The sequence below is a fragment of the Embiotoca jacksoni genome, unplaced genomic scaffold (genome assembly GCF_022577435.1).
Source record: "Embiotoca jacksoni isolate LCO1_2020_lvr unplaced genomic scaffold, fEmbJac1.0.p SCAF_11, whole genome shotgun sequence".
Classification (NCBI taxonomy): Eukaryota; Metazoa; Chordata; class Actinopteri; family Embiotocidae; genus Embiotoca; species Embiotoca jacksoni.
Window position 1 is genome coordinate 18,874,170 of NW_027185241.1, and position 27,330 is coordinate 18,901,499.

The 27,330-nt window shown below is 41.5% G+C and overlaps 1 protein-coding gene across 1 annotated transcript; it reads left to right on the forward strand.

The window, feature by feature from the left end:
• The first annotated feature begins 24,722 nt into the window (after window positions 1-24,722).
• LOC138191721 (piggyBac transposable element-derived protein 4-like) lies at window positions 24,723-25,725 on the forward strand. Its single transcript, XM_069138691.1, is given in 2 exon segments — window positions 24,723-25,651; window positions 25,653-25,725. Coding segments are annotated over 2 exon segments (1,002 nt in total).
• The last annotated feature ends 1,605 nt before the right edge of the window (window positions 25,726-27,330 follow it).

Below are 27,330 nucleotides of genomic sequence, written 5' to 3' on the forward strand. Positions count from 1 at the left end.
ACACAGTCCGTGATTGGCTGTCTTGGGGTTTGTCGGAGGAAATATCCTGCAGCTCTGTATTTGCTGCTGTATGTCTCTGGCTACCTTGGCTTTGTACTGTAATTGTGTGTGTGTGTGTGTGTGTGTGTGTGTGTGTGTGTGTGTGTGTGTGTGTGTGTTGGGGGGCGGATAGAAAAACCGATGTCTGCGTGTGTGTTCAAAGAAAGCTTTGCCGAGTGTTTATGCATGTAGCTCATTGTGGTGCTGTACATCTTTTGTGTGTGTAAATGTATGTGTGTTTGTGGGCCTGTCTCAGTGTGTGTAAAGCTCCATGTGTAATTATTAACACGACTCAGGCTCTCAGTGTGGACTGGCGTGGCAGGGAAAATACCATTAACCTCTGTTGCTAGGCTTCATGTCTGCTGGAGGAGGAGGTAGTGCAGAGAGATTACAGATAGTGTTGTTTACCACTGGGAGCTGCCCACTACAACTGCAGTCATGCACTGGTGGTCACTGAGCAGCTCCACTGGAGGTTCCTGCACATAGTCAAAGGCTATCAGGAGATTTGTTTCAGCTGCCCCCAAACTGCAAGTGTGAAGCTGCAAAAGGGCTATTTTCAGAACATAATGAAGTCATTTGTCGGAAGGCATTAAATTATGTGCCAACAACTCGGGTCTCATTTTCCAAGATGTGGCGATTTTTATTGTGTAATGACTCATGACCCACAAGCAACGGTCAAGCAAAGGTCAGAAAAACCCGCAATTCATGGTGGTTTTCCCCACATACTTCCACATACCTTTAGTATATAGCAACCCAGCAATTGTCAGATTAAGGTATTTATTGAAATTGTATTTATGGTAAATCTTTCTGAATATATTAATAACACTTTCATTTATGAAATTAATATAAACAATAATAAAAAAAGAGTAGAGTTATATATATATTCATTTACTCTTTTAGCTTGCACACTGCTGCCACTATAACCTTCTCATAGAGGGACATCTACCAAGTTGTGAGACTGCCACTTGGGCCAGGGAAACACAGGAACGTCACAGAATGTCTGTTATTATTATTTATTCTTTTGGTGCCTATGATAGGAAGTTAGAGCCGCCACACAGCCTGCGTGAGACGTGTGTCATGCCTCACACGTTGCACAACTCATCACTAGTCAGACATTAGTCAATTTGATTACCATAGGACAATTTCTTTTTTAGCTTAATACTTATTGTGTGGAGTTACACGCAGCCTTCTGAAAGCAAATGAAAAATAGTTAATGGGGACTGAAGCCAGGAATAAATAGAACTTGAGAATATAGCAATAAAACAGAATATTAATATCTGTTGGGGCGAGGGAAGAAAATGATTTTGAATCTCATCTCTTGCTCTTGTGTACCTTTGGACAGGATATTACTTTCTGCCGCTTAGGAGTATACATTTCCTTTCTGGAGCCTGTCTAAAGATTGGACATGTAGAGAACCAGCAGCTTCTTATCTCAGAGATAGGATTAGATATTCCTTCATCCATGATGGACCAAGAAGTCTTTCACACACATGGGTGGCGGTTGAATTTCCCTCACACAGCATCCCCATACTGAGTGCAAATGGGAGCTAAATACATGCTCTCTTGTATCTTAAAATATTTAGAGCAGACCACTTGTCTTTCCAAAGAACAAAAGTTACTCTGATGAGTTACTTAAAGGTCCTTCTGTGTCAGCCTGGCTGTCTACCAATGGTGGGTCAGGGGGTCTATGGTTTGGGAATTAAAATGGAATCCAGGCCTCCACCATGCTGCAGCAGCAGTGGTTTTGTAGCCTGAGGTTATTTTTAGTTATTGGCCTGGCATTGAAGAGTAGATACATTCCTTTTCATCACGTCTCAACATGTTTTAACTTCATAAGACATTTCACCGCTTCTGTTCATAGTCAATTTTGTTTTGCCAAGCAAATTCACTTCACTGTTTGCCGCTGAAGGTGCAATGTTTGATGTAGCAGATTTAAGACTACATTTTTCATCAGATTGTTTTATAGTACTGGCAAGGCAACTAGCTAGAGTAGGTGAGAGTAGGTGAGTCTTGCAGCATATCGATGCTGAAATCCAAAACCTTCAGAGGAGGATCATGGTTGGAGTCAGACAATAACCACAAGATGTGGGTGCGACAGCGCCCAGTCTAAAAATGTGTGTGTTAGGTAGATTGGTGATTCTAAATTGAATATGAGCAGGAATGATTATCCGTCATTCCTGTGCTGGCCCTGTGATGGACTGGCGACCTGTCCAGATGACCCAAAGTCAGCTGGAATAGGCTCCTCCTCCTCCTCCTGAACCTGTACAGGATAAAACCGGTATAGATGCTGGGATGTTTGGTGCTGTAACGGTAGAGGCATATGCATCTATACAGTATCTAAAGCAATGAGAAAAACAGTTAAGTTGGCGTCCTTGAAACCAAAACAATGGGCTGAAAGATGTGAAAATGTAGCAAAGCACTGAGTTGAACTACACAGTTGGAGACCATTCTCTTGGTTTGTTACTACAAAACAACTGCTTTCACATTACATGTAGATCGAGTTTGTCATTCATTTGGAGTCATGTTTTTTGCAGCCTGACCAATGGTTGTTAAATGGTCACTCTTCTTTTTTTCCTGTCTGCTTCTCATTTGCCAGAGTTTGGAAGTAACAAACCAAAACTATGAACTCAAAGAGTGTAGCACATACCGCAACTCATATACAATGCCTTTTACATTACACATAGTCAACTCCCAATATAAAAAAATGAAGCGCTAAAATATATAAAAACAAGAAGACTGCACAAAACTTTGTCTACTAAATTACCTTTTTTTTTGTCATGTGACATTTGACAAGCCGAAGGTTCTTGCATTTGGGCAATTTGACCTTGACAAGAATGCAAGAATGCAATTATGTGTGGTTCCGAGGAAACAAAATTAACTGTAGGTTTGATTACACACTAAGATGCTGAGCTGCGCATATACAGCATGTATATGTGTGTACATTTTAGTTCTCAGACACAGATTGGAGCAGCAGGACTGCATCTGAAGCTTTATTGAGGCAAACTAATCCATGAGCTGCAGGCCTCAGCTGCCATCGCCAGTCACCCAGGCTGAAAATAATTACATTTTAAATGGCTGTGCAAACAGCAGCCACCACATTAGCCTGTTAATTCAGGCCAATCACTTCTACTAACCCCCCCCCCCCCCCCAAAAGAAAAACACAGGAAGAAATACCGCCTCTGTTCTGTCCCCCACAGACTGATAAATGCACAGTAGTCTCCCATGCCCCGGGTGACCATTTATAACATTTGATTATTTATTTATTTCCCTGAATCTGCATAATCATTTTGGCTATAGGTCATATGCGAACAAGATGGGGAGCTTAGAACGGCATGCATTATTCATGGCATTCAGGATACAGTGGGTGCCAGAGGTTTACAAGATATGTGAGTGAGATCTACCAAATTCATCCTTTTCTTTATCGCACAAAAGCTTCTTGGACTGGGAGTACCTGGGGCACCAGATATAGCACAAAGTGTGTAATGAAGAAAATGGTAAAAAGATTAGGTAATCCAGATAAATAAATGGCTGTGCCCTATCCGTGCTGTATCCTCTCCCAGCCCTGTATGAACACGAACGTTTGACTTCAGTGAAATCTCCCTTTGTGAGGGATGGATTTATTGCCTGTAGTAGCAAATGATAACATATAACTTGTGTAATAATAAACTTATGCTATCAACTAGAATCTGTTAGCAAACTGAAAATATACTTTGTCAGTAAATGTCATGTGGGGAGCTTCGTCTGCTGCGACAAAACAGGTGCATCTTATTGCAAATGTAGAAAGACTTGGTTGCAGTAACCTTCAATAGCAGATATGAAAAAGCACGGGGTCATCATTGCTCTTATTGCAGTTGTCCTGACTCTTCCTGATATGTAATCAGAGGACACGACAGTGCTGCTTCTGGGTGTGTGTGTGTGTGTGTGTGTGTAGGATGTGTGTGGATGGATGGATGGCATGATAGGAGAGCCTTAGATCAGAGATAAATGACTTCATTAAAGTGTAAGTCTCAGAAAGCTGGAATGAGCCACGTTTCCCCCCTCTGTGCCACTGCAGATTATGAACTCCATAAATCAATACATTTCTGTAAAAGGCTAATGTTCCCTCGCCTGCTACATCCAACCTCCAACAGTGGGGTTGACATGGCTAAGGACTTTCACATTGTGAAGTGATTTCTGGTTTGAGAGGACACTGGTGGGTTGGGGGAGGGGGGGTAGATAGTTATGTTAGCAGTGAACATGTGACTTTACTCATCAAGACATTAACATAGTTTAATTTCATGGATTTATCTTGGTGATGAGTCTTGATTTCAGAGGAGACTCAAAATACAGAATTTTTCATGTTATAAACATATATGCTGACTTCAAAGTCTTCAATCAAAGATCGATAAATCCCAGAGGAACACAACATGACAGTTAAAATGTGGAGGCAGTCAAAACCTAAACGATCGCAGTTGTCAGCAAAGATGGAGTGCTGAATGAGTGCTGTTCATAGGAATGACCGTGGCAAAACTGTGGAGTGAGCACCTGACAAATTGGAATTCCTTCTGCTGTTTTGGCTGATTTGGAGAAAATAAAAATGCGAATGTGACTAGGTTGCAGACATGAATGTATTTCATAAGGTCACATTTATTTCTCAATTATGGGTTCCTGACTGCACTTTGTTTAATTGATAAGGTGTCATGATATAAGATCAGATCAGATTCACACACTTACCAGGCCCTTTTTGATACTAACAGCAGTATGGCCTCTCTTTGATCCTTTGCTCTCTAAACATCCTGATGTTGGAAACCTTTCTTTGAGATTCTGAGATTCTGCTCCATGTTGACACGACTCATTACACAATTTCTGTAGCTGATTTCCTGTTCTACCACATCCTAAAGGTGTCCTACTGGATTGAGATCTGGTGACTACGGAAGCCACTCTGTGTCATGTTCATGAAACCAGTTTGAGAAGATTCTGCTTTCTGCTTGTGCATTTTCATACTGGAAGTGGCCATTTACGATGGGCAGAAAGTGATGCACGAGGTCCTCAACAATACTCTGAGGCTGTTGCTTCAAAGCATGATTGATTAATATCAAGGTGCCCACAGTGTGCCAAGATGAGATTGGATTCTCTTCTGCTCTGTCTCATCATCAAGACATATCTATCCACAGAGTCGGTGCTTACTAGATTGTTTTTTGTTTTTAGCACTAGTCTGAGTAAACATAAAAGACCATGGTCCCTATTTTCATACTGCCACCTAGCTGGTGCAGCGCAAGAGCTTTTTTTCTGCATTTGTGCTAAATTGCTATTTTTGTGTCTCAACATGAAAATACGCCGAGATAGGTGGAATGGTGCAAGAAGGGGTGTGTCAGTAAAGATGTGCTTTCCCCGCAAAATTTTGAGTGAAAACACTCAAACCACAGTTTGGTGAATGTAATGCATATTTTATCCCACTTACATCCGTACAAACTTTCTTTGAAAAATGAACAAAACATCAATACTTTCAGTGCTTCAGACTACGATGTTACCTCACCAATTGTAGACTGATGTATTTCATCCCACTTACATACATAATTAAAGCAAGATTTTTTTTTAATGCAACCTTCTGATTCAGTTAATGATATAATGTGTATTGATTTAAAAGTGAATCCGGCAGTTGGCCCGTGTCATGACGCACTAACCGATCTCCACCATAAAACATAAAAGGCAACTGGGAATAAAAAAAAAATTACCCAGCAATGCAAGACTACGGCGTATGAAACTGCATCATTTATGTCCAAAAATGAGGGAAATTTAAGCACTTAGGCAATTTGATTAATGAATGGAAAGTAAAGAATTCACACTCAAAGCTCCTGATGCAATTCATTCATTAACACCATATCAGTGACGTTTGGTGCACACTGCTCTTCATCAGTGTTGTTAATAAATCAATTTGTGCACAATTTACTTCTGCTCACACTTCAACATTGTTCAAGCAAATCTTTTTAGTATATTGGAGGGGTGTACCTTGTTCACTTTTGACCTCTCTCTCTCGCGGCCGCCAATGTTTGGCGCAAGTTTTTGTTTGACCCATCGTCTTATATCATTAACTGGCTTCCTACAGTGAGTAGCAGTTCTCATAATGCCAGAGTAGGAGTCATTAATCAAATGAGTTTCCTCCTCCCAAGCCAATTTACCAACATCAGCATGTGGAGGTCTACTCATTATACCATCAATTCAGAGATTTTGAGCCTGAAACTACTGGAAGAGCATGATAGTTTTAGTTGAAACTGATTGTTGTGTCATTTGGTTGATCAGTGCCGTAATTTTAATCACTCAGTCTCCTCAGTGATATATGTTTCTGTTCAGAGGGCTAGCCCTGCTGTTTTGGTTCTGCCCAAAAATGTTGCAAACAACAACAAATCAAGTTTCTTCAATGTGTAAATACATGGTAGTTAATTAATACATTTGATCTCTGTGCCACCTTTGTGCCACCCTCATTAATATAGAAAATCCTCAATATATCTTCAGGAATAAAACAGTCCAAATGAAAATTTCAACATCGCTTTTTAAATTGTCTTTCATATAGTTACTTGGATCCAGTGACTGATGTATGCCTGTTCTTTTTTAGAGTACCAGGCATGACACTGGATCCCTCGATTGTCAAAGGGTATTTCACTCACCGTAACAGACATAATGCCGAAACAGCCGAACAATAGGTTCGTAAAATACTACGGGACAATAAAGCTCTCACAACAGTGTCTTTCATTATGAAGATGATAAGATAAAGAATTGAAATATAACATGTACGTTTCTAAGTCATAAATCAGGGATTTGTGTTTCAAGTATGTGATTGGCCAAAGATGTGGCTTCCTGCTGCATTGTTTCTGCCTATGCTGGAGTCCTCCCCATTGTCTTACTGTGATACATCACTACTTTCTGCACTGGCAGTGATGTGAGGTCTGGAACTGTCCAGTATTAATGTAACTCACATACTGTACTGGTCTAAATCTTTTTAGTCTTTTTAGTTTAAAGTCCTGTTTTTCTGTTGAAAAATATCTGTCTGTTTACAGTTTGAAGGTCAAATAAAACCGATTTTTAATTCAAGTGGAGTTTGCATGCATGTGTAGGAACTGCCAAAACTCTGACCATAGAACAGGAAGCAGGAAGATAAATATTACCACTTAACATTGTAAGACAACTTGCCTATAAAACATCTGTACTTCCATAAAAAATATTGTCCCATACTGTCTGGTGGGGAGCATTCTGACCACAATCCAGTGCGGGGAAAGTGAAGAAGAGAGTTTCAAGCTGTGATGAATCACTGCCAGAGAGAATAAACAAGGAACTCCTACTTTCAAACTAAAAGTCTGCACAACACCCTGAAGGACTTCATTTCTACCACAGCCACGGTGCCACTTCCTGACAAACATTTTAATCGACCAGCACATTTTATAGTTTGTCATTTATGTCCCGTGGCACAAGGCCAGTTGTCTTGTATAATTTTAGGACCATCACAAACTTTTATTGACATATGGCTCCACAAAAAAACGGACAGATTTTTTTACATCACTACAGTCCCTGCACCAACAAAGTTTGAGAACTGTTGAAAGACACTTATAGACACCGGTGAGTAAAAACTACAGGACTGTTCTGGTCTGAGCCTTACAGAATAGAAACACAGAAGCATGTAGATATTAGCGACGGCATTATTGTGAATATCAATAGATAACATTTAGTTTAAAACCACAGAAAAGCAATATTTAGTTTTCTTTTGAGCAATTATGAGTGATCGTGGTTGCGCAGAAAAATAATCTTCTCATTCGACACTGAAAACAAACACTGAATTAGTGAGTAGAAGTTGAGCTCTTATGTGAATGGAACAAATGAGCAAGTTTATGTTCCAATACTGCACGGCCCGATTCATCCTGAAGAAAAATAAGACACGGACAATAGAATGCATCAGATAAGCTGCTGCACTTAAAACATTGTTCAGGTAAATTTGACAGGTATGCATGTACTCTTAACAGATATGACATTATAGATAGTTTTCACATCAATGGCAATTTCTTGGGATGATTTCTACTCAACTACAGGCTGTGCCTTATACTGCACCTCAAACTGCTTAATGTAATTAGAAGGACACAATTAAATGAGTTTATTCAACAGTCAACAGTCTTTTGTGTGGCCGTGTGTATTGACACACTAGGAATTTTTCAAGCTCTCCATCTGCTCGATACAGAAAAAAAAAAAATCCCTTTATGAAGAATGCTCTTTTATACGACAGAAACATAATTACCCTGAAGCTATAAAAATATATGCAGAAGTTGTTGTAAGGTGATACCAATACTGAATCTCTTGGTGGGAGGGTGTTTTGGTCCAAACTCAAGAGAATGTGAGCCTTGAAATGATTGACATTGGGAGTTATGAAATACAAATACAAGATTCAGAGGGGATTTTATAATGAATTCCAGTAACTTTTAAGCCATGACGGCAGCGTGTACTTGTTGATCAACCACTTTGGTCTTTGGATTTGATGAATTCTTAAGACTTTGGTCCACAGTCTCTTCTTACAGCACCCTCAGAAGGTTTGGTAGTTTTTGGTTTTACTCAAATATCTTGGCAACGATTTTATGGATTGTGATGAACTTCGGTACACATATCAATGGTGTTCTTAAGATTCATTGTAATCAATTTTGTGATATCCAATCAAGTCAAATTTTTCAATGAGGCCACAGTCACAGTCCTCTTGGTGTAAAAGCACAGTGTGTCATGAACTTGTATACAATTAAGATCAAAGTCTGAAGCTTGTTAGACTGTCATCAAACATAATTCATAACATATCATCAGGTGCTATTCAGTTCAGAACCCAGAAGCACAGCTGGCAAAACACAAATGATGTTACTCATATTTGGAATAAATAATCTGAAACAGGTAGGCAAAAAACAGAGATCAGAAGTAACAGGTATACAGATGATGAAGAGGAGCGACTAGCTCTAGCTAGTGCACAAAGGAATGAATCAACACTGACAATCTGGCAGGGAACAGTGTATGCATACTGAGGAGCTGATTAATTAACTGGAACCAAGAGTGTGCTCGTAAATGTGGAAGTCATTTGATGTAAACATGGCAGCAAATGAATGGTTTGGACAGGTCTTTTGAAACCTGGAACAAGTGCCTTCACAATTTTTAATGTCTTTAACTTAAAATCTTGCATCCCAATTTGTCCTGGCATTTATAAAAAGATAAGCAAACAAACTGATACATATGAATAAAGCAACACTTTCACCTTTTAAGATAGGAAAAGCAACACAAATTAATAAATAAATAAATAAATCTGATGAACCCGATGACAAAACAAATTCACCTTTGTTCCACAAACATCTCAAACTCAGTTTTTATTCTGTAGTGTTTCTGTATGTCATGTTGACTTATTATTCACAGCATTTCTGTTGAGTCCCCTCTTTCACAGCTTTTATGCTTAAAGGTCAATAATTCCACATTTAAAAAAGAGGGAGAGGTACTTTTGAAATACAAACGCTCCGTGTGTTCCTGTCATCAGCCTGGTGACAGCTTTGAAAACTGACATTTTTACTTCTTGCTAATGAAAACTGTAAAATGATGGTTAACAGTCTCATAACAACGATGTTATTGGACTTCAAATAAAACGTCTCAATTGCAATCCTCTCATTATGATTTGTAGTAATAGCAGTAGTAAAAGCAATGATAGTGTTTTTATAATTAACATTTACAATAATGTTATTGATCTGCTCTGATCTGGTGTTGAGTCTTGATTACCCAGGGTGGCACGGTGGTGCAGTGGTTAGCATTGTCGCCTCACAGCAAAAAGGTTCCGGGTTCGAATCCGGTCCTGGGCCTTTCTGTGCGGAGTTTGCATGTTCTCCCTGTGCTTGCATGGGTTCTCTCTGGGTTCTCCGGCTTCCTCCCATCATCCAAAAACATGCACCTCAGGTCAGGTTACCTGGCGCCGCGCTAGTGGCAGCCTGTTACAGCAGCTCCCCCCTGAGAGCCCCCCCGCTGTAGCGGGGATTAATAAAGCGAAATTAAAAAAAAAAAAACAAAAAAAAAAAACAAGTGGACCCATAAACATTTCTATTAGTTGGGTATGAGGCTATTCATTGCAGCATGCTTCTGGGAAGGGACGGCCACCAGGACAAACCGTCTGCTGGGTTAGGATTAGCAGTAAAGGGTAATCCATCTTGTTTTAAAGAAGGTAATCTCACAAACTGCTGACCGCTGTGCTTGTCGTCAGTTGTTGTCAGGCTAATAATGGTCACTTGTGGTTGGATGCTAAAGGGTGTGTGAGATGCAGGGTTAAGGGCCATGAAAACTATGAGCTCCATCGAGACTGAAGAAGTTGAAGCTGACATTATTTCAGAGAAGATCATCCATCATTTCAAAAGTGGAGATCTCGGTCTTGATGTTATCTGGGATTTAATAACAGCCAGTTATTGGCCTGTTGCATTGGTAATCCAACAAATGGTTCTAATCCGAATTGAGATGGTCGACACATCTCCTTGTTACAGTGCTCCATGGTAAAAAATTACAAAAATGAAGAGTAAGAAAAAGCTCCCATCCCCCAAAAACAATAGTATAATGTGCATTTTAAATCATTTTGTTTTGTTGACTTGTTGTTTAGAGAATCTAAACTGACTCTGTAAGAAAAATCAATGATCAAGCTTAAAAAATAAAACACATATCCCCAGAGATTGGAGTTCAGAATGTAATTTTGCAAAGGCAAATTCATTTAATAAAGCTGTACTTCATACCTTGAAATTCTAGTGAGGGAACAGAGCCCTCATTTCCCTAAACGCTATTCCTTCAGGCCACCGGCGTGTGGTGAGCGTTTCACCCCGAGCTATCTGCTGATCGAACACAAACTTGTGTGTAATTGTATAGAGCTCCTCTCTTGACCTTCTCTGTCAGGAGAGAAATAGGGGCCATCATTCATCCTTGCCATTACCAGCCTGCCTACCGTGAATAATGCAATTTGTATCCTCTATGGAGTGCATCCAGAACAACAGGCACTCCAATAAACAAACAGCAGATCGCAGTAGAAATCCACTTACAGGGGCAGCCTGGCAAACGCCACGGCCATTAGAAGCCCACTCAAATCCCATCATTTCAGTCCGATAGATCCCTACCTTATCTGTTTTAGAGGAGGCCTATGATAATGAGCCTGCCAGCTTCGTTCTGCTGAAGTGCTGGATCACACACATAAAGCCAGGAATGCGGACAGGAACACACATGCGCGCGCACACACAGTCCTGCAGATGTTCATTGGAGATTTGTGATACCTGAAATTGGAAGTAAAGGTCAGTCGATGACCTTTTGTGGGAACTAACAGCAGCTAGTCTGGACTGAAATGGATCAGTCATGCACAGGATGAGGTGTGTGTGTGGTGATGGGACTTGATGGATGGGAACATGGAGGATAATAGAGGCACGGAGATTATAATGGTAGCAGATGAGCTGTTGTTACAGAGACAGATGTCACATGCTGTGTAATTTAGTTTTTAATTAACTCCTTAAAATGTACTCTTATAGACTCTCTTTTCTGTAATTGATTTTCCTGCCTTTTCTTATTCAGCTTTTTATCTCATGAGTTTCTCTGTTGGTTTTCTTTAAACACAAACTGTAGTTATTAAAATGCATGTGACCAAAAGCTGATTTGGATGTCTAACATATTGAATGATGATTTTCTTTATTGTACTCTTTTAATTTGAAATGCCCAGTTCCCTACATACTAAAGTTCTTGTCAGAGTGTATTTTGAAATTAATAAGTGGCATTTTTAATCAGAGTATTCATTACATTCCTTGAAATCTCACCATCAAGTCTCAAGTATTGCTTTATAACATTGAGTGTCAATGATACAACAATTAGCATTCAAATATATTTATCTCAGATTCAGCATTGTGCTCCCATAACATTGTCTGACGCACAATGGACAAAATAATTATAATTAATTCAGATGAGACAGAGATATGATTTATTTTAGTCCACAGAGACTTTTAATTTTCAAAACCTGTTGCTTACCCAGAATGCAACTTCCAACAACATTGTTCAAGGACGGTGGACAAATCCAGGGATCTAATTAGACTAATAATGGCAAATGAAAAAATGTTAAACAATAAAAGGAAGGCAGTCAAAGAAGCAGCAGAGATTTTATTCACTCAATACATATTTTTTTCCTCTCATAAGCTTACTGTACCATGCATATAATGTGTGTCACTGCCCATACAGCGATGCTACATTGTTGCCAGTGCTGTATAAGAGGATCACTTGAATAAATATTTCGCACCTTGCCCTACGTCCACTTGTTCCTATTGTTTCTGTTGAAGAGAGGCGATGGCGTCCCGAAGCTTGCTGGTGTATTTAGACCCTCCCCCTTAAGTAAGAGACCCTCTGCGGCTGTGAGTGTGACTCCACACCGAGTGGCACTTCATCACGGACTGGGAGGATGTAGACGCCGGCTTGGAAATGGGCTGCAGTGAAAGTAGCCTCGAGGTGCTACGCTCCAACAGGCGTGAGCAGCCGACAATAGAGGTCTGGTTCAGGGCTTCGATAATAACACTCCTGAAACACTTGAATGTCGGACCAAACTGTCTGGTGCCCTAGTTGCATTGTGGGGAATGTAGGCACAAGGTTTAACAAAAATGCATGCAATAAAATTAAAATATGGCTCTGCTCTGCTCTGATCTACTTTGAATCTAAATTAAAAAAAACAATCAAATATTATCCATTGTGATTGTGACAATGTGGGACAAATGCAATGCTAAATTGATACCAGTCTTGGATTTCTTGTGTCTGTTTCTTTATCATTTTTCTGTCTATGGCTTTTAGATACATCCATTACACTTTGTGGTGCTAAAAAACCCTGGAAAGGTTTTCCTGGATTACCACACCAACTAATAGTTGGATTCCCCCCATAATTGGTGGAGATACATCTTAATGTTTGTCATGGCCTACTGATCTTATCTCATGTGACACCATGAAACCAAAGTTTCCACATTTAAGAAAATGAATATCAACTATTTACTGACAAACTTTGACACTTCAGGAGCCAACGTGATTATAACCAGTGTCAAATCTAATGGGCTCTATTGGCAGAAATAGAACACAATAATAACAGTTAGTTTTTTATTTAAACAACATAACACACGAGGGTGTGCCTTAATGTAATTATTGGCACCACAGTGACGCATCTGTGTAATAAAGAGAGTAATATTGCAATTATACAAGTTACTAACTAAATAAAATATGTAACCAAAAAGTATTTATATTGTGGGGCAATTTGCTCTCAAAATAAAAAACCTTTTGTTCATGCGATTACTGTTTCAATGGCAGTACATGGGGAATGGCTAAGAACTGGAAAACTATCAGTCGCTTCAGTGTAATGTCTGCAATGTTTACTACTCCAGGAAGTTAGCAACGACCCTAGCAACAGAGAGGATTTCTAGTCCGTTTTATTGCTTCTAGAGATGGTTTCTCAAACGGAATAAATACAGCACATAGAAACACTAAACTGCTCAGCTCGCTCAGTCTGGTAGTAACTAAGATATCTGATGAAAAAAGATATCGATGAACTCATGTATTATTAAGATTTTAGCATCATGTCATGTGAACATTGGCTCTAGAGAGGGCCTATTTTTCTTGAGTTTAGTGGCCTCTAGGTTCTCTCACAGTCTCTGAGAGGGAGGGAGAGGGAAGCGGTTTCAGTCAGTTGCAATCTGCACAATTAGACGTGACTAAATCCTTAACACTGCTCCTTTAAACAAACATCAGTATATTGTAGGTTCTACAGTCCACAATATATTCAACTGGACCTATAAGTATGTCCCATCTCATTTGGACATGCTGAATAACATTGTGATAAAGTAAACCTGCACTGATCAGTCATCTGAGGTCACGTGAGGTCACGCTGCTCTTTTTCAGACGTGCCTCTAAAACTTCACCAGATGATGAGTTGGAGTTTTTTTCTCTTGGTGTTAAAAGATCAGTCCCGTAGGCTTGGATCCGCTATTGACTGCTCTGTGATCTATTTATGAGTCTGGGCTTTAAATCAAAGGTGGCTTTTATTTCTTTGTTATTGTGATTGAGTGCTTTATCACCCTTCTCGGCGTGTATTTGTACAGCATATATAAACTCGCGTGATTGTTGGTGCAGGCCTGCTTCTTTGTTGGCTCTGCTCTGTTTCAAACCATTTTCTGACAGCCTCTCAGTGCTCTGCCTGCCACAACAAGATAATCCCGCAGTCTCCCATAAGATGACGGCATCTGTCATCTATAATAATCGAGGGGAGCTGGCCGAGGAACAGTCAACAGGAGGCCGTGCGGATGGGGGGGTGTCAAGCCTCATTCCCAATGCAATAGCCAATTAAAGGGGGTATTATCTCCTTATGTGAAGAGGCTTTTAGCCCCCCTGACCGCCCTCCGGCAGGGGACTTGGAGGGGCTACAGGACTGGGGAGCAGCAACAGACAGCGCTGCGTGACACCGCCAGGACAGGAAGTGGAAGTAAAGGCATTATTTCTCCTTCATCGGGCACAACATGATAGCTCTTGAAGCGAGCCAAAGCTTAGGCCCGGAGGACAGAGATCCTCGGTGTGGCCTCATTGCCTCACAGTATTTTAAATTCACATCAACACTTCATAGCTTCGAGTGCAATGGAATTTCTTCACCCCTTATCTGATTGATTTTGCACATAGTGGACTGAAATGAATCAGTGCAGAGTGTGGGCATCTGTGTGTGTGTATGCAGCTCTACCTTGCACTCCTGGATGTTTTATCATTGCTAGTGTATCTCTCTCATTTCTGTGGCCTTTCCATCAGTTACTGTAGAGTTTGTTTGCAGAAAATGCTTCAGAGATCAAATGTTGCTTTATGTCAATCATAATATAAAGACACAGGCTTTCCAAAGCCCCTAAAGTCTATTTTCTGAGTTTTTTTAAGAACACACTACATGTCAAAGGTACAATGGCACTGGCGGTTTAAATATGCTGTCTGAGCAGACCCATCATCTATTCACTTAAAAGCATTTAACTGTAAGTGTAAAAATAAACTGCAGTTATTCAACTGCAAAGTACAAGGTCGGGTTTTACTCATTTGTACTGGCAACTGTGTGTCAGTGCAGGATGTCACGCTTGTGAAACAGTTAATGACAAAACTAAACCAATTAGAGGAAACTATTAGCTTCTAACAACAATAATTTACCAGTGATGTCTTTTAGAATGCTCAAACACTTATTTAAAATTCCAGATGAAAAAAATATTCAGTTGACTGCATGATAAAGAGGATTGTTGAAGTTGCGTGTCTGTTCTACGTAGCCAGCTGGCTCCCGTTGTCATCCTGTTGTGAAGAGAAGCTCAACTTGGGAATTTAAATGAGTACTATTGAGGATGTGCATCTGCCCCAAACACTGTGACGCTGTAATGCACGGTCCACACAGAAAGTGTTTCCGCAGCATTTCTGAGGCTGTCTGACAGAACATCGGACTTCTGTGTGAAACAGTACAACTGTCTATATCACTAACATAAAGGCTCGCATGTCCCACGGACAGCCACAACCCACAACATATTTTTAAGCTTCAAGTCTATTTTTCTCTGTTTTACACATGTATTTTAGGGGTTGTATATTTTGCTCTGATCACTTCCATAACGTGGGTGACCTACGGCCAACACTGTACCTGAACACCTCTTGATATACTTTCAGTGTAGACACAGTTTAAGTCTCACTGTAAGGCACTAGTAGTAGATGCACTAGTATTGATTCCTAGTCACATGATGTTGTGGATGACCATTGTTGTAATGTGAGTGGCATGCAGGCAGTGATTTAAAAAACAAACAAAAATAAAGCACACAACATGATGCACTTGCCCTCTGCATACACATCAACATGGAGTCAAGTAAATTACATATTGAGAATGGAGGAAGTAGACTCTGTGTCACATGTTCTCCTTGTATCTCTCACTGTATTTGTTCTTTACAATGTTCTGGTGTGAAAATATCCCCATGATTAAACACTGTTTTTTGACGTTTTTATCAATAAAGTCTACAGGGATTGTACAAGTGTAATGCAAATAATGGCAAATATTGTTGTTTGACAATGATGACGGTGTCGTCTTACTGTTACAATGAATAAATAAAGAACCAGTGATGAGGTGTGCTTATATTGGCTTCCTGTTAGATGAACAGGATGGAGCAAAACCTGGGTGGTAAGTTTTGTATTGTAAGTATTTCCTTTGATATTGGAGGGTTTTGATGGAAACAGCTCTCTGATATTCTTTGGAAAATAGAAATGATGGAAGGAATAATATTCATTTGGACCAACGCATGAGAATGGAATGACTGTACATAAATTAACTAAGTTACTACATCACAAAACATTCAGTAACAACTGTTTCTCAAAGAGGGCAAATTCATTTTATCTTCTGTTCTGACCCGGCTCATTATCACTTCAATTGAAGTGTGTGTGCATACGACTCACACGTCTCCATCATCACCCGAACACGACACCTGTCACCAACATGAAGGAATCTATTTGGAGATCATTTTATCTGAATTTCAGGAGCAGGACCACGGCTCAATCATTCCCCCACTTCCGGTCAAACGCCTATAAATATCTACCCACTCTAAGCCTCTGCCTGTTCTCGTTTTCCGTATTTGGGGCCACAGAAGGCCACTCAGAAAAAATAATAAAAAAATATATATATATAAATCTTACCTCGCCTTAAACATGGATCTGCTGTTCCTCAGCCCATCTAACGATGATGATCTTTTTGCCAATGCAGAGACCACCCACACATTCCAGGGCAACCCTCGATTCGCTGCCCTCTCCAAAAACACCAGGGATACCCACGAGACGCCACCAACCGCCACCGGGAGCGCCAAGGAAGCTCAATGCAGCCAAACCCGCCGATTTCCATCAAACCAATCAACCGCCCCCACCCACCAGAATCTCTCCATTCAATCCTATTATACGAAGATTCAGATCCACTGCCATCCTCCAACAATCCACATGTCTGTAACAGAGGGAGACCAGCCACCCCCAGATGTAGACAACGCAAACAAAAATGCAAACGCAAACGCAAATGCAAGTCCCCTCTCTCCTACTCCGCTCGTTCCAGAGCCAGCACTTGGGAACATGTCTCCGACGACTCCGGCGCCCCAGCACGCCATGCTCAAAGCTGCCCCCTCCTTCCATTTTCCCCGCTCCAGCAACTACACCCAGCATGCACCAGAAACCACATTTTTAAGCCAGCCAGTCTTCTCATTCCAACTTCCCCCTGTTCCCACCAGTGGCCAGCCCTTAGCAGTCCCAGACCCACAATCCACCGCAAGAGTGATCACACCTCTGGTCCTACCCTCCAACCACACACCCTGCACTTCTCCTTGGCGTCCCAACATACTGGCCCAAAAACCTTCTCCTGTCTCCACGAACCTCCACCAACAGATCATCTCTGGTAAATACATTGGCTTGGCAGAACTCATTCTCCCTCCCCTCCACCAACACGCTACACCTCGGGTGATCGGCAGCCACGAGGGCCTCTTTATCATGCGTACCTCAGCACCAGCTCGCTCCAAAGAGCTCACCCCGCTCGAGTTTGCATACGCTTTCTCCCTGTATAGAGATGTTCTCTGTGCCCCCTTCCTAGCTAGGAGGACAGAGTTAGACAATTACCTGTCCATAATCCTTGACCTGGCTCTCCGCTTCGGTGGATGAGGTGGTAAAACATGGTACTACATTCACTTCGCTTCAGAAGCCGCAGCCTGTCTCCTCCAGTTCAACCAGGCCACTGACTGGGGTACCCTCAACCAGGAACTCTCCTGCCGTATCTTTGCCACCCGTCCAGCTCTCCCCTGCAATTTATGCGGCACTCCTTCCCATCCCGCTACCGCTTGCACCATCCCATCCAACCACAACCCCAAAGCCAACATTCAGCCAACACTCACCCGCCAACCAACGGCCCTTCCAAATACCTAATTCCCAAATTTGCAGCGCCTAGCGTCAGCATGCCCCCACCCCAGGGCTTAAATAGGAAAGGCTGACCACTTATGCTTCAAAGGGGTGAAACAATATGCAACAATTTTAACGACTCCAGATGCAGTATGTCCCAGTGCAGGTACCTTCATACCTGCTCTTTCTGCGGCAGTGGCCATTGCCACCCAGCGTGCCACCATAATCCGACAAAACCATGACTATGCATGTCTGCATCAACCCCCATAAACGTCCAAGCATTAAAATAAGCTTTTAAAAATCATCCAGATCCACGCTTCGTCAGTTTCCTCATTGCGGGTCTCTTAGAAGGCTTTCACCCAGGGACCTTCTCACTTCCATCAGTCTCCTTCCAGTGTAAAAACTCCAGTCTGCCCTGAGGGACCCCGACACAGTTGACTCCTTGCTAGCCACAGAGATAAAAGAGGGATTCATGATCGGCCCATTCCCACAACCACCATTCCCAGATTCCCGAATCAGCCCAATGGGCATAGCAACTAGGAAATACTAAAAAAAAGCTTAATTATTGACCTCAGTCCCCCATAGCGACCAAATCCCAAGCATAAATAGCTTAATCACCAGCGAAAGTTTCTCCCTAAAATATTCCACCATTAACAACGCCATTTCCCTCACCAAACTTGCCGGCAGAGGCGCCTGGCTTTCTAAAGCCGACATAATAAGCGCCTTCAAAATCCTCCCCATTCATCCAGATTTCCGGTTCCTCTTTGGCGTCCACTGGAAAAACGCCTACTACTTTGCCGTGAGACTCACTTTCAGCTGCAAGAGCACCGCTAAATTATTCAACTCACTATCAGAAGCCTTGTGTTCGATCCTCATCAACAACCACAAAATTCCTCATCTGGTCCACCTTCTTAACAACTTCCTAGTTATAACTCCTCCTTCATCACCTCCAGCCCATGGTCTTTTAACCATGAAATTAGTCTTCGCTCAGCTTGGCATCCCTCTCTCCGAAGAGAAAACAGAAGGTCCTTCAAACATCTTGGAGTTTCTCGGGATTACTCTTGACATTATCCAGTTCCAAGCTTCCTTGCCCGTGGAGGAACTCCACCGCATCATTATCCTCCTACAAAACGTTCTCCTTACTCCCTCTTGCACCAAATGGCAACTGCTCTCCCTCTTGGGTCACCTGAACTTCGCCCTGCGAATTATTCCCCAAAGGCTTCCCCAAACCGCTAAACTCTCACCTTGGCTCAATCTCCCTCAACCATTCCTCACTGCTCCAAATAACCAATCAAGGTTTGCGCTCGGCATCTGAGGCGTGTTCCTAGCTAGTGAAATAATATTTATGACCATTGTGATGAAATGCCATTGGGTCAGTTATTTTACGAAAAGTGAACAACTTTTGGAGACAGCTTTAACTAAGAAAACATAACCTGTCATAAACATGTCATCAGAAGTGGTCGATGAACCTCCATCAGGATGTCGTGCAGCCATGTGTCTCAGCTTCGCTATTCCTGCAGATTATGGAAACTTTCTGTAAGACACTTGGATTATTTGTATCGTCATTTGCTTACAATAATTGAGTGCTGTCAACTGTGTCATACACAGATTCTTCAATCAGTCCACGAGACAGGCTTCATCGGTAAAGGACTCTTTTCTGCTCACAACGTCCTCATCCCTGGCTGTTTCATTTCCCACCACCCTCCCCACTCCCCTCTATCCCAACCACCACCCGCACCTTTTTCCCCGACATATTGCACTTTTTCCACTCTGGGTTTTCTTATTCGTGAGGCCACTGCTCAACCTCAATCCCTTTTGGCTTTCTCTATTCTAAAACTTTCACTGCAGACCTTCCTCTGTCCTCACACAGGTCAACTCAAAAGCCGTTACAGCACGGCTCCTCTTATCACACATCACACACATACACACACGCATCACTCTGGCTTCCAGCTTCTCCCGACCATTTCCTTCAGTTTTCAATTTTCTTTTACCTCCGTTCGTTTGTATTCCCTGTGACCCTCCCAATCTGCCTGTGTGTCCGGGGCAGTCTGCTCTCCACGTGTAAATGCTGCTTCCAACAACCCATCATTGTGTGCTTTTGTCTGTGCGTGTGTGGGGGTGTCGTGGGCATAGATAGCACTGAGATGGGTTTCTGGACCTCCCCACTATCTCTGCAAAACAGGCACAGGCAGACCTTCAAGTTCTAAAAAAATATTCTCCCTGCATCACCTTGTAGTCTGCAACGTACAAAAAGAGAACCACACAAGCTTTTAGTTGATCTGACGGTAATTTCTAATTAAAAATAGCAGCCTGAAAGTCAGATGAATGTGTGAGGCATTAATGGCCTTGTGACTAATTCCACAGGAGGGTTCACTGTGCCGGGGCTCCACACTGCCAATATACTCATGAATTATGTAACAGCATTACTACAATTTGAAAACAAATGTTCTTCTGAAGGAATTTGCAGCTCTTTAAAAGTAAGGGGTTTTGGTCTCTATTCATCACTCTGTCATTACATTTCTCTCTGCCCTGAAGTTGTTTTCACACAAATCAGTCTAAATCAAAAGTGCAAGGCTGTAAAAGATTAAATCAGAAGTGCTCCATCCCCTATGATCAAGGTGCAATAAAATCATCAAACCTCCCTACATCCCACCATCCTTTGAGACACAAACACCGTATTCAGTACCACCATAATGTTACTCCTCTAAGATGAATGAGGCATTCTAGAGAAGCTACTTTAGAGGCTTTCCCTGAGGAAATGCCCGAGGAGTAGTGTACTAGAAAGAGTATAACCCTGCAGGCACACTAAACATGCATGTGCCTCTCAGAGCAGCGCTGCTATTCTCAGCAGTGTGTGTTCTCTTGGTCAGCTGGGTGAACCACAGGAGGGACCACTTTTAGATCAAGTTCTGCAGCCCAACTTCAACGAAATCAAACATTGACAAATGTGATGACCTCCATGAGACACATCCAGTTGCTCTCTGCTGTTATTAACTGTATTTGTCCACACAGCAAATTTATGGAGTGGAATATCCTGGACTTAAATACAAAAAGAAACTCTGAAAGCATCTTATTCTCGAAATTAAACTCCAGCTTGTGTTCAGTGATAGTCTTGGGTGGAGTAATATTCTGGTGTTTTTTCGCTGGGTGTTGAGGAACATGATTCAACACTCCTTCTGTTTTTTACTGTGCAGCTTTGTTGCTGTATTAACATTTCCCATCATGCCTTAGTTATGTCTTCATAAATTTGAAGAATAAAGCAACCAAATGAAATATAAGTGATAGGCAGAAATTATAGTTACTTTTTTTTTTAAAACATGATGTTTTGGAACATTTAAATAAAGACATAATGATACATAAAATGGGGTATTATTCATAACAATAAATGAACCGTTGAAGATATATGTTTATAGATTTGTAAAAAATATGTAGTTATTTTGTAGTCATTTCTATCTGAAACCTTTAAAGATTCATGAAATGTTAACTGCATAAGTCTAAAATCATCCATGCAATTGTTGACTGAAAATGCTGTAAAAGAGTTCACATTAAAACAATTTAAGGTAGAAGTAAAATGTTACTCCTCATGGGATTCATGTTTTAACTCCCAAAGAGTTCAGAATAACTCCTGAAAAGTCTTAAAAGATCAACTCCTAGAAAAGAGTTACTTTTACTCTGCTTCAGAGTGTATTCGATGGTCTCACATGTACAAGCAAATAGAGTTGATTTATTCTAAAAAACTGATTTCTTAAAATTGTTACAAAGGGCTTAAATCTGCACTGATTATTATTTTAAACCATGTTCGTGTAATGGCTCAAGAATGGCAATGCTTGTCTAACAATCTGTTGAACCACCACTTTGGGCCAGACTAGCAACCACTATTCAATGAAATGTTAGACGTTGAGATAGATATGGATGTTGGTGATTGTCTGACTTTTCGTGCCATCATCAGGTTAAGGTGTTCACATAGCCACTAATGTATTATCTTTACATCAGTTTAATGGATTGGTACATAATTTAGTTCAGGCATTCATAGAAATCTATGAACTTTGGTGATCTCCTAACTTTACACCTAAGTTAACCTTGAGTTTAAGATAAAAAAAATAAAAAAAATAAAAAAAAATAACTGTTGATTGGATTGACAGGACATTTGTTGCAGACTTTTATTGTCCTCTGAAGATGAACCAAAATAACTTTGGTCCTCTGATCTTTCATCTCATGACACTAACAAGTAAAAATAAAATTTTCTCAAACTTGAATTTAGTTCAATATTATTATGACGACATATGTGCCAAACTAAAGAAATCCTCAACCTCAGCTATTCACATATTTCAGTCTGGCCATGTACTCAACATCTCCAGCTGAACAGAAAATAACTGAATTAATGTTGAGATCCATTTTCATCTACATGTACACATTCTGATCTCTGCATTGTATGTCTAATCTTACTCGTTCCACAGAAATGTGTCAGTTCAGACATGAAGATGGATGAATGGAGGAGTAAAATCTGCTGGACATAATAATTACACTTTTAGGAAATATTCTGTCTGCTTCTTTATAGGGAATTTATATTATTCATCATTAATAGAGGACAACAAGAACAACCCCAGGTTTATTTTCAGCACTGTAGCCAGGCTGACAAAGAGTCACAGTTCTGTTGAGCCCTCTATTCCTTCAGCTCTCAGCAGTAATGACTTCATTAACTTCTTTACCAATAAAATTCTTACTATTAGGGAGAGGATTGGGCCGACTCTTCCTGCCACCATCACTGATGTGATGTTAAGCACAGCAGCCCTGAAAGCAACTGTAGGACCAGATGTAAACTTGGAAAATTTCTCCCCTGTCGAGCTCTCTGAGTTAACTAGAATTATTTCTTCATCTGGATCCTCTAGCTGTCTGTCAGATCCCGTCCCAAATAAATTTGTTAAGGAAGTCTTTCCTTTAATTAATACTTCCATATTAGATCAGATCAACCTATCTATTGTAACCGGCTATGTACCGCAGGCTTTTAAAGTGACTGTAATTAAACCTTTACTTAAAAAGCCGACTCTTGATCAGCTGTTTTAGGAAACTACAGACCAATTTCCAACCTGACGTTTATTTCTAAAATCCTTGAAAAAGTTGTTGCAAATCAACTTTTTGATCATTTACAAAAGAATGATCTGTTTGAAGGTTTTCAGTCAGGCTTTAGAGTTCATCATAGCACAGAAACAGCACTGGTGAAAGTTACTAACAACCTTTTGTTAGCCTCAGATAATGGACTCGTCTCTGTACTTGTTCTTCTGGACCTCAGTGCTGCTTTTGATACGATTGATCATACGATCTTATTACAGAGATTAGAAGAGACGTTACGATGATTAAAGGAACTGCATTAGACTGGTTCAAATCCTACTTATCAGATAGATTCCAGTTTGTCCATGTCAACAATGAGTCTTCCAGACAAACAAGAGTTAGTTATGGAGTTCCACAAGGCTCAGTGTTAGGCCCAATACTTTTTACTTTGTACATGCTTCCATTAGGAGATGTCATCAGGAAGGACTGCATAAACTTCCATTGTTATGCAGATGACACTCAGCTATATCGTTCTATAAAACCAGATGAAACTAATCAGTTAGTAAAACTTGAAGCCTGTCTAAAAGACATAAAGGCCTGGATGACCAAAAACGTCCTGCTTCTAAATTCAGACAAAACGGAAGTTATTGTACTTGGTCCTAAACACCTCAGAAACTCTTTCTGTAATCACTTAGTTACTCTAAATGACATTGTCTTGGCCTCCAGCAAAACTGTGAGGAACCTTGGAGTCATCTTTGATGAGGATTTGTCCTTTTGCCACCATATAAAGCAAATCTCCAGAACTGCCTTCTTTCATTTACGTAATATTCATAAAATCAGGAAAATCCTTCCTCAGTGTGACTTCCTTTTCTCTCTCTGCTCTCCTCTCACCCCGGGTCACAGAGACCCGGGTCCACAGGTAACAGCGGCGAGATCAACGTGAACACGAGTGTTGTCCTCGGGGTCTCTGTGACCCGGGCACTTGTTTTTCTTTGCAAAGTGATTTTTACTCCATATTTTCATAGCACCACAGGCACCAAACTATTTTCATTTTTTTTGCAAATGTGCACAAAATTGACAAGAAACTGATCAAAGTGATTCAACATATGTTTCAATATATTTCAGTAAATAATTTAATACATTAAGTATCAAAGTCAGGATAAATACTTTCAGACATTCAAAACGTGAAAAACCCCATGGAAGGAAATAAATGAATAAATAAATACATACAATAAATATTTCAATAAATACAATAAATACGATAATGTTGTGCTAAATAAAGACATCCTGTAAGGTCACTTGTCCTTCCTGTGAGCTTGTAGTGACACGATAAGCCTGAGAGTCCCAGCGGGGGCAGCAGGCCTCACGCGGAGCCTCTGGTCCTCACAGGGCAAACGCATCAAAGAAAGTCTTCCCCGGCCCTGTCCTCCAGCATCTTGTCCTCTGTCACTGTCCTCAGTCGGTCCCCCCAGGGTCCTCAGGTTGAACACAGCTCCCATGTACACAGCAGAGGGTTAGGCGTCTCGTTGTTCACAGTTTTTTACAAAAATAACCTAACCGTGCGATTGCCAGCTTTCCTCTCACTACCTGCTGGAGAAAACAAAAAATAAAACAATTAATAAATTAGAAAATTAATACATTAAAAAAATTAATAATTAAAGAAATATTACAAAATAAAAAAAATAAACATTACACAACCAAATGTCTTCTCTCCTCTCCAAAGGTCGTTGTCCGTTCCGTCAGTACATGCCCAGCAAGCCTGCGAAATACGGGATCAAGTTTTGGGTGGCTTGCGATGCGAGATCCAGCTACGCTTGGAAGATGCAAGTCCACACCGGGAAGCCTAGCAGTGGCGGCTCGGAGAAGAACCAAGGGATGCGAGTCGTGCTCGAGGTGATGGAGGGTCTCGGCGGTCGCAACGTGACCCGCGACAACTTTTTCACTTCTTATGAACTTGGACGAGAGCTCCTGAATAGGAACGTCACCATGGTCGGCACGGTGCGCGAGAACAAACCCGAGCTTCCGCCTGCGCTGCTTACACCGAAGGACAGACGGGTGTTCTCGTCAAAGTTCGCATTCACGCCCACGACCGCTCTGGTGTCCTACTTCCCAAAGAAAAACAAGAACGTGATACTCATGAGCACGCGCCACACAGAGGCCGCTGTCAGCGATCGCGACGACAGGAAGCCTGCCATCATCCTAGACTGCAACTGCCACAAAGGAGGTGTGGACAACCTGGACAAGGTGATAGGGACGTACAGTTGCAGATGGATGACCGCTCGCTGGCCCCTGGTCGTATTCCACAACATCATCGACGTGTCCTCCTACAACACGTTTGTGATATGGAGAGAGCTTAACCCTACCTGGATGCCTGGTAAAAAGAACAAGAGGAGGGTGTTCCTGGAGCAGCTGGGCAAGGCGCTCGTAACCCTGTTCATCGAAAGAAGGGAACGTCTCCCTCGCACGGAAGCCGCCACGTCGCTCGTGAAAGCCGTTCAGAGGTCCAGGTCTTGCGATGAGCCTGAGGATCAGCCCGCCCTAGCGTCGGCCCCAAACAGCGCGCCGGCTCTCGGGGCAAGTAAGAGGAAGAGGTGTCAGATCTGCCCGCCGAAGAAGGACAGTAAAACTCACAGTGTGCTACGCGTGTAAGAAATACATCTGCAAGGGCTGCACGCTCGCCTGCGTGTGCACATTGAGGCTGTAGATGGCGCGGGACAGTTTGACCTGAGGACTCTGCGTGTACACACGATATGAGATAACACTGGACAGTTTGACCCAGAGGACACTGGGTGTGTAGACAATACGGTATGTTACATTTCATGTAGCTGATGCTTTTTACTCAAAGCGACTTTTCCAACACACCCACGGTACACCATCATCGGGAACAATTTTAGGGTTCAGTGTCTTGCTCAAGGACACTTGGGCATGTGGACAGGAGGAGCTGGGATTGAACCACCAACTGTCCGATTAATGTGCAAACCACTCTACCGACTGAGCTACAGCCTCCCAGTGTACACACTGTCCATAGTGGTTATATTGTATGTGTGTAGCAGTACTTGTAATCTGTGTAATGACAATAAAGTGAAATGTGAATCTGAATCTGAATCTGAATGTCAATATGAGATCACGCTGCGCGGTTTGACCCAAGGGCGCTGGGTGTACAGACAATATGAGATGGCGATGGACAGTTTGACCCGAGGGCGCTGGGTGTCAAGGAAATGTGAGGACAACACAAGGGTTAAAGAGGAGTTTTTTCCCTCCTAGCTTATGTGGGAATTGTTGAATTGTTGGGTTTCTCTGTATAATATTGTAACGTCTTGCTGTAAGGACTTTAATGTGTTAAGTGCCATGAAATAACCTGTGTTGTGATTTGGCGCTATATAAATAAAGTTGAATTGAATTGAATTGAATTCTTTACAACAAATTGCAGCATGCTGTACTAACATCCGATCAGAGCTGTAGTGTTTGATGGTGTGCTGACGGTGCGGTGGGTCGCAGCTGGCACTGTTTCTCTCCATCTCCTCCATCCTACTGGACTGAATTACTGCTATATTCAGCAGACTTGTGTTTTCCAGTGGTTTTACAAAAAAAATCCGTGTCAGTTTCCATCAGGAATTGCTGCTTATCTCATTGTAGAATTCTGTCACAACATCCACTTGTAATCTGACCCTGCTTCTGGGCAGCTGCTTCGTCTGAAGATTTAACCTGCATTTGCTTTCACGCTGGCAGATTTCTACAAAGAGATTTGTGGTTTTGATTTTTACATCTCTATGTTTGTCCATGTGCTGAGTGTCTTCCCCCTGTGGCGCTGTGAACAGATGAAATGACTTAGTTCAAAGCGAGAGAGCATGACTGTGGTTGGCTGAAAAATGAGCTCAGTGATGTAGTGTAAAATGAAAACTAGGTAAACTATAAACATCCAGATCTTAATCATCAGAAATGTAAACAAACAGAAACACAATGAGAGCTTTGGCAGCAGTATTTTTGGGGGGGTAAACTTTCCTTAGTACCAACAAGACTAAATGGTTTTCATTTTGAAAACTTTGAGGATACTTTTTTTCTAAAATTATCACTATGCAGGGAAAATAATAACCTGAAATAAATAAGTATTGCATCAAGTTTTGTTATGAGGCGTGTTGATAAACAGACCCAAATGCAGACACACAGCAAAGTCTCTTTGGAACCAGGTATTTATTTCTCCCAGGCAGTGAGAGCAAACAGGAAAACACACCAAAAGTCTGAGTCAAATAGAGAGGAAGAAAACTCCTTCTCCTCCTCTGATCTCCTTTCCAGCACAGAGGAGAAACTT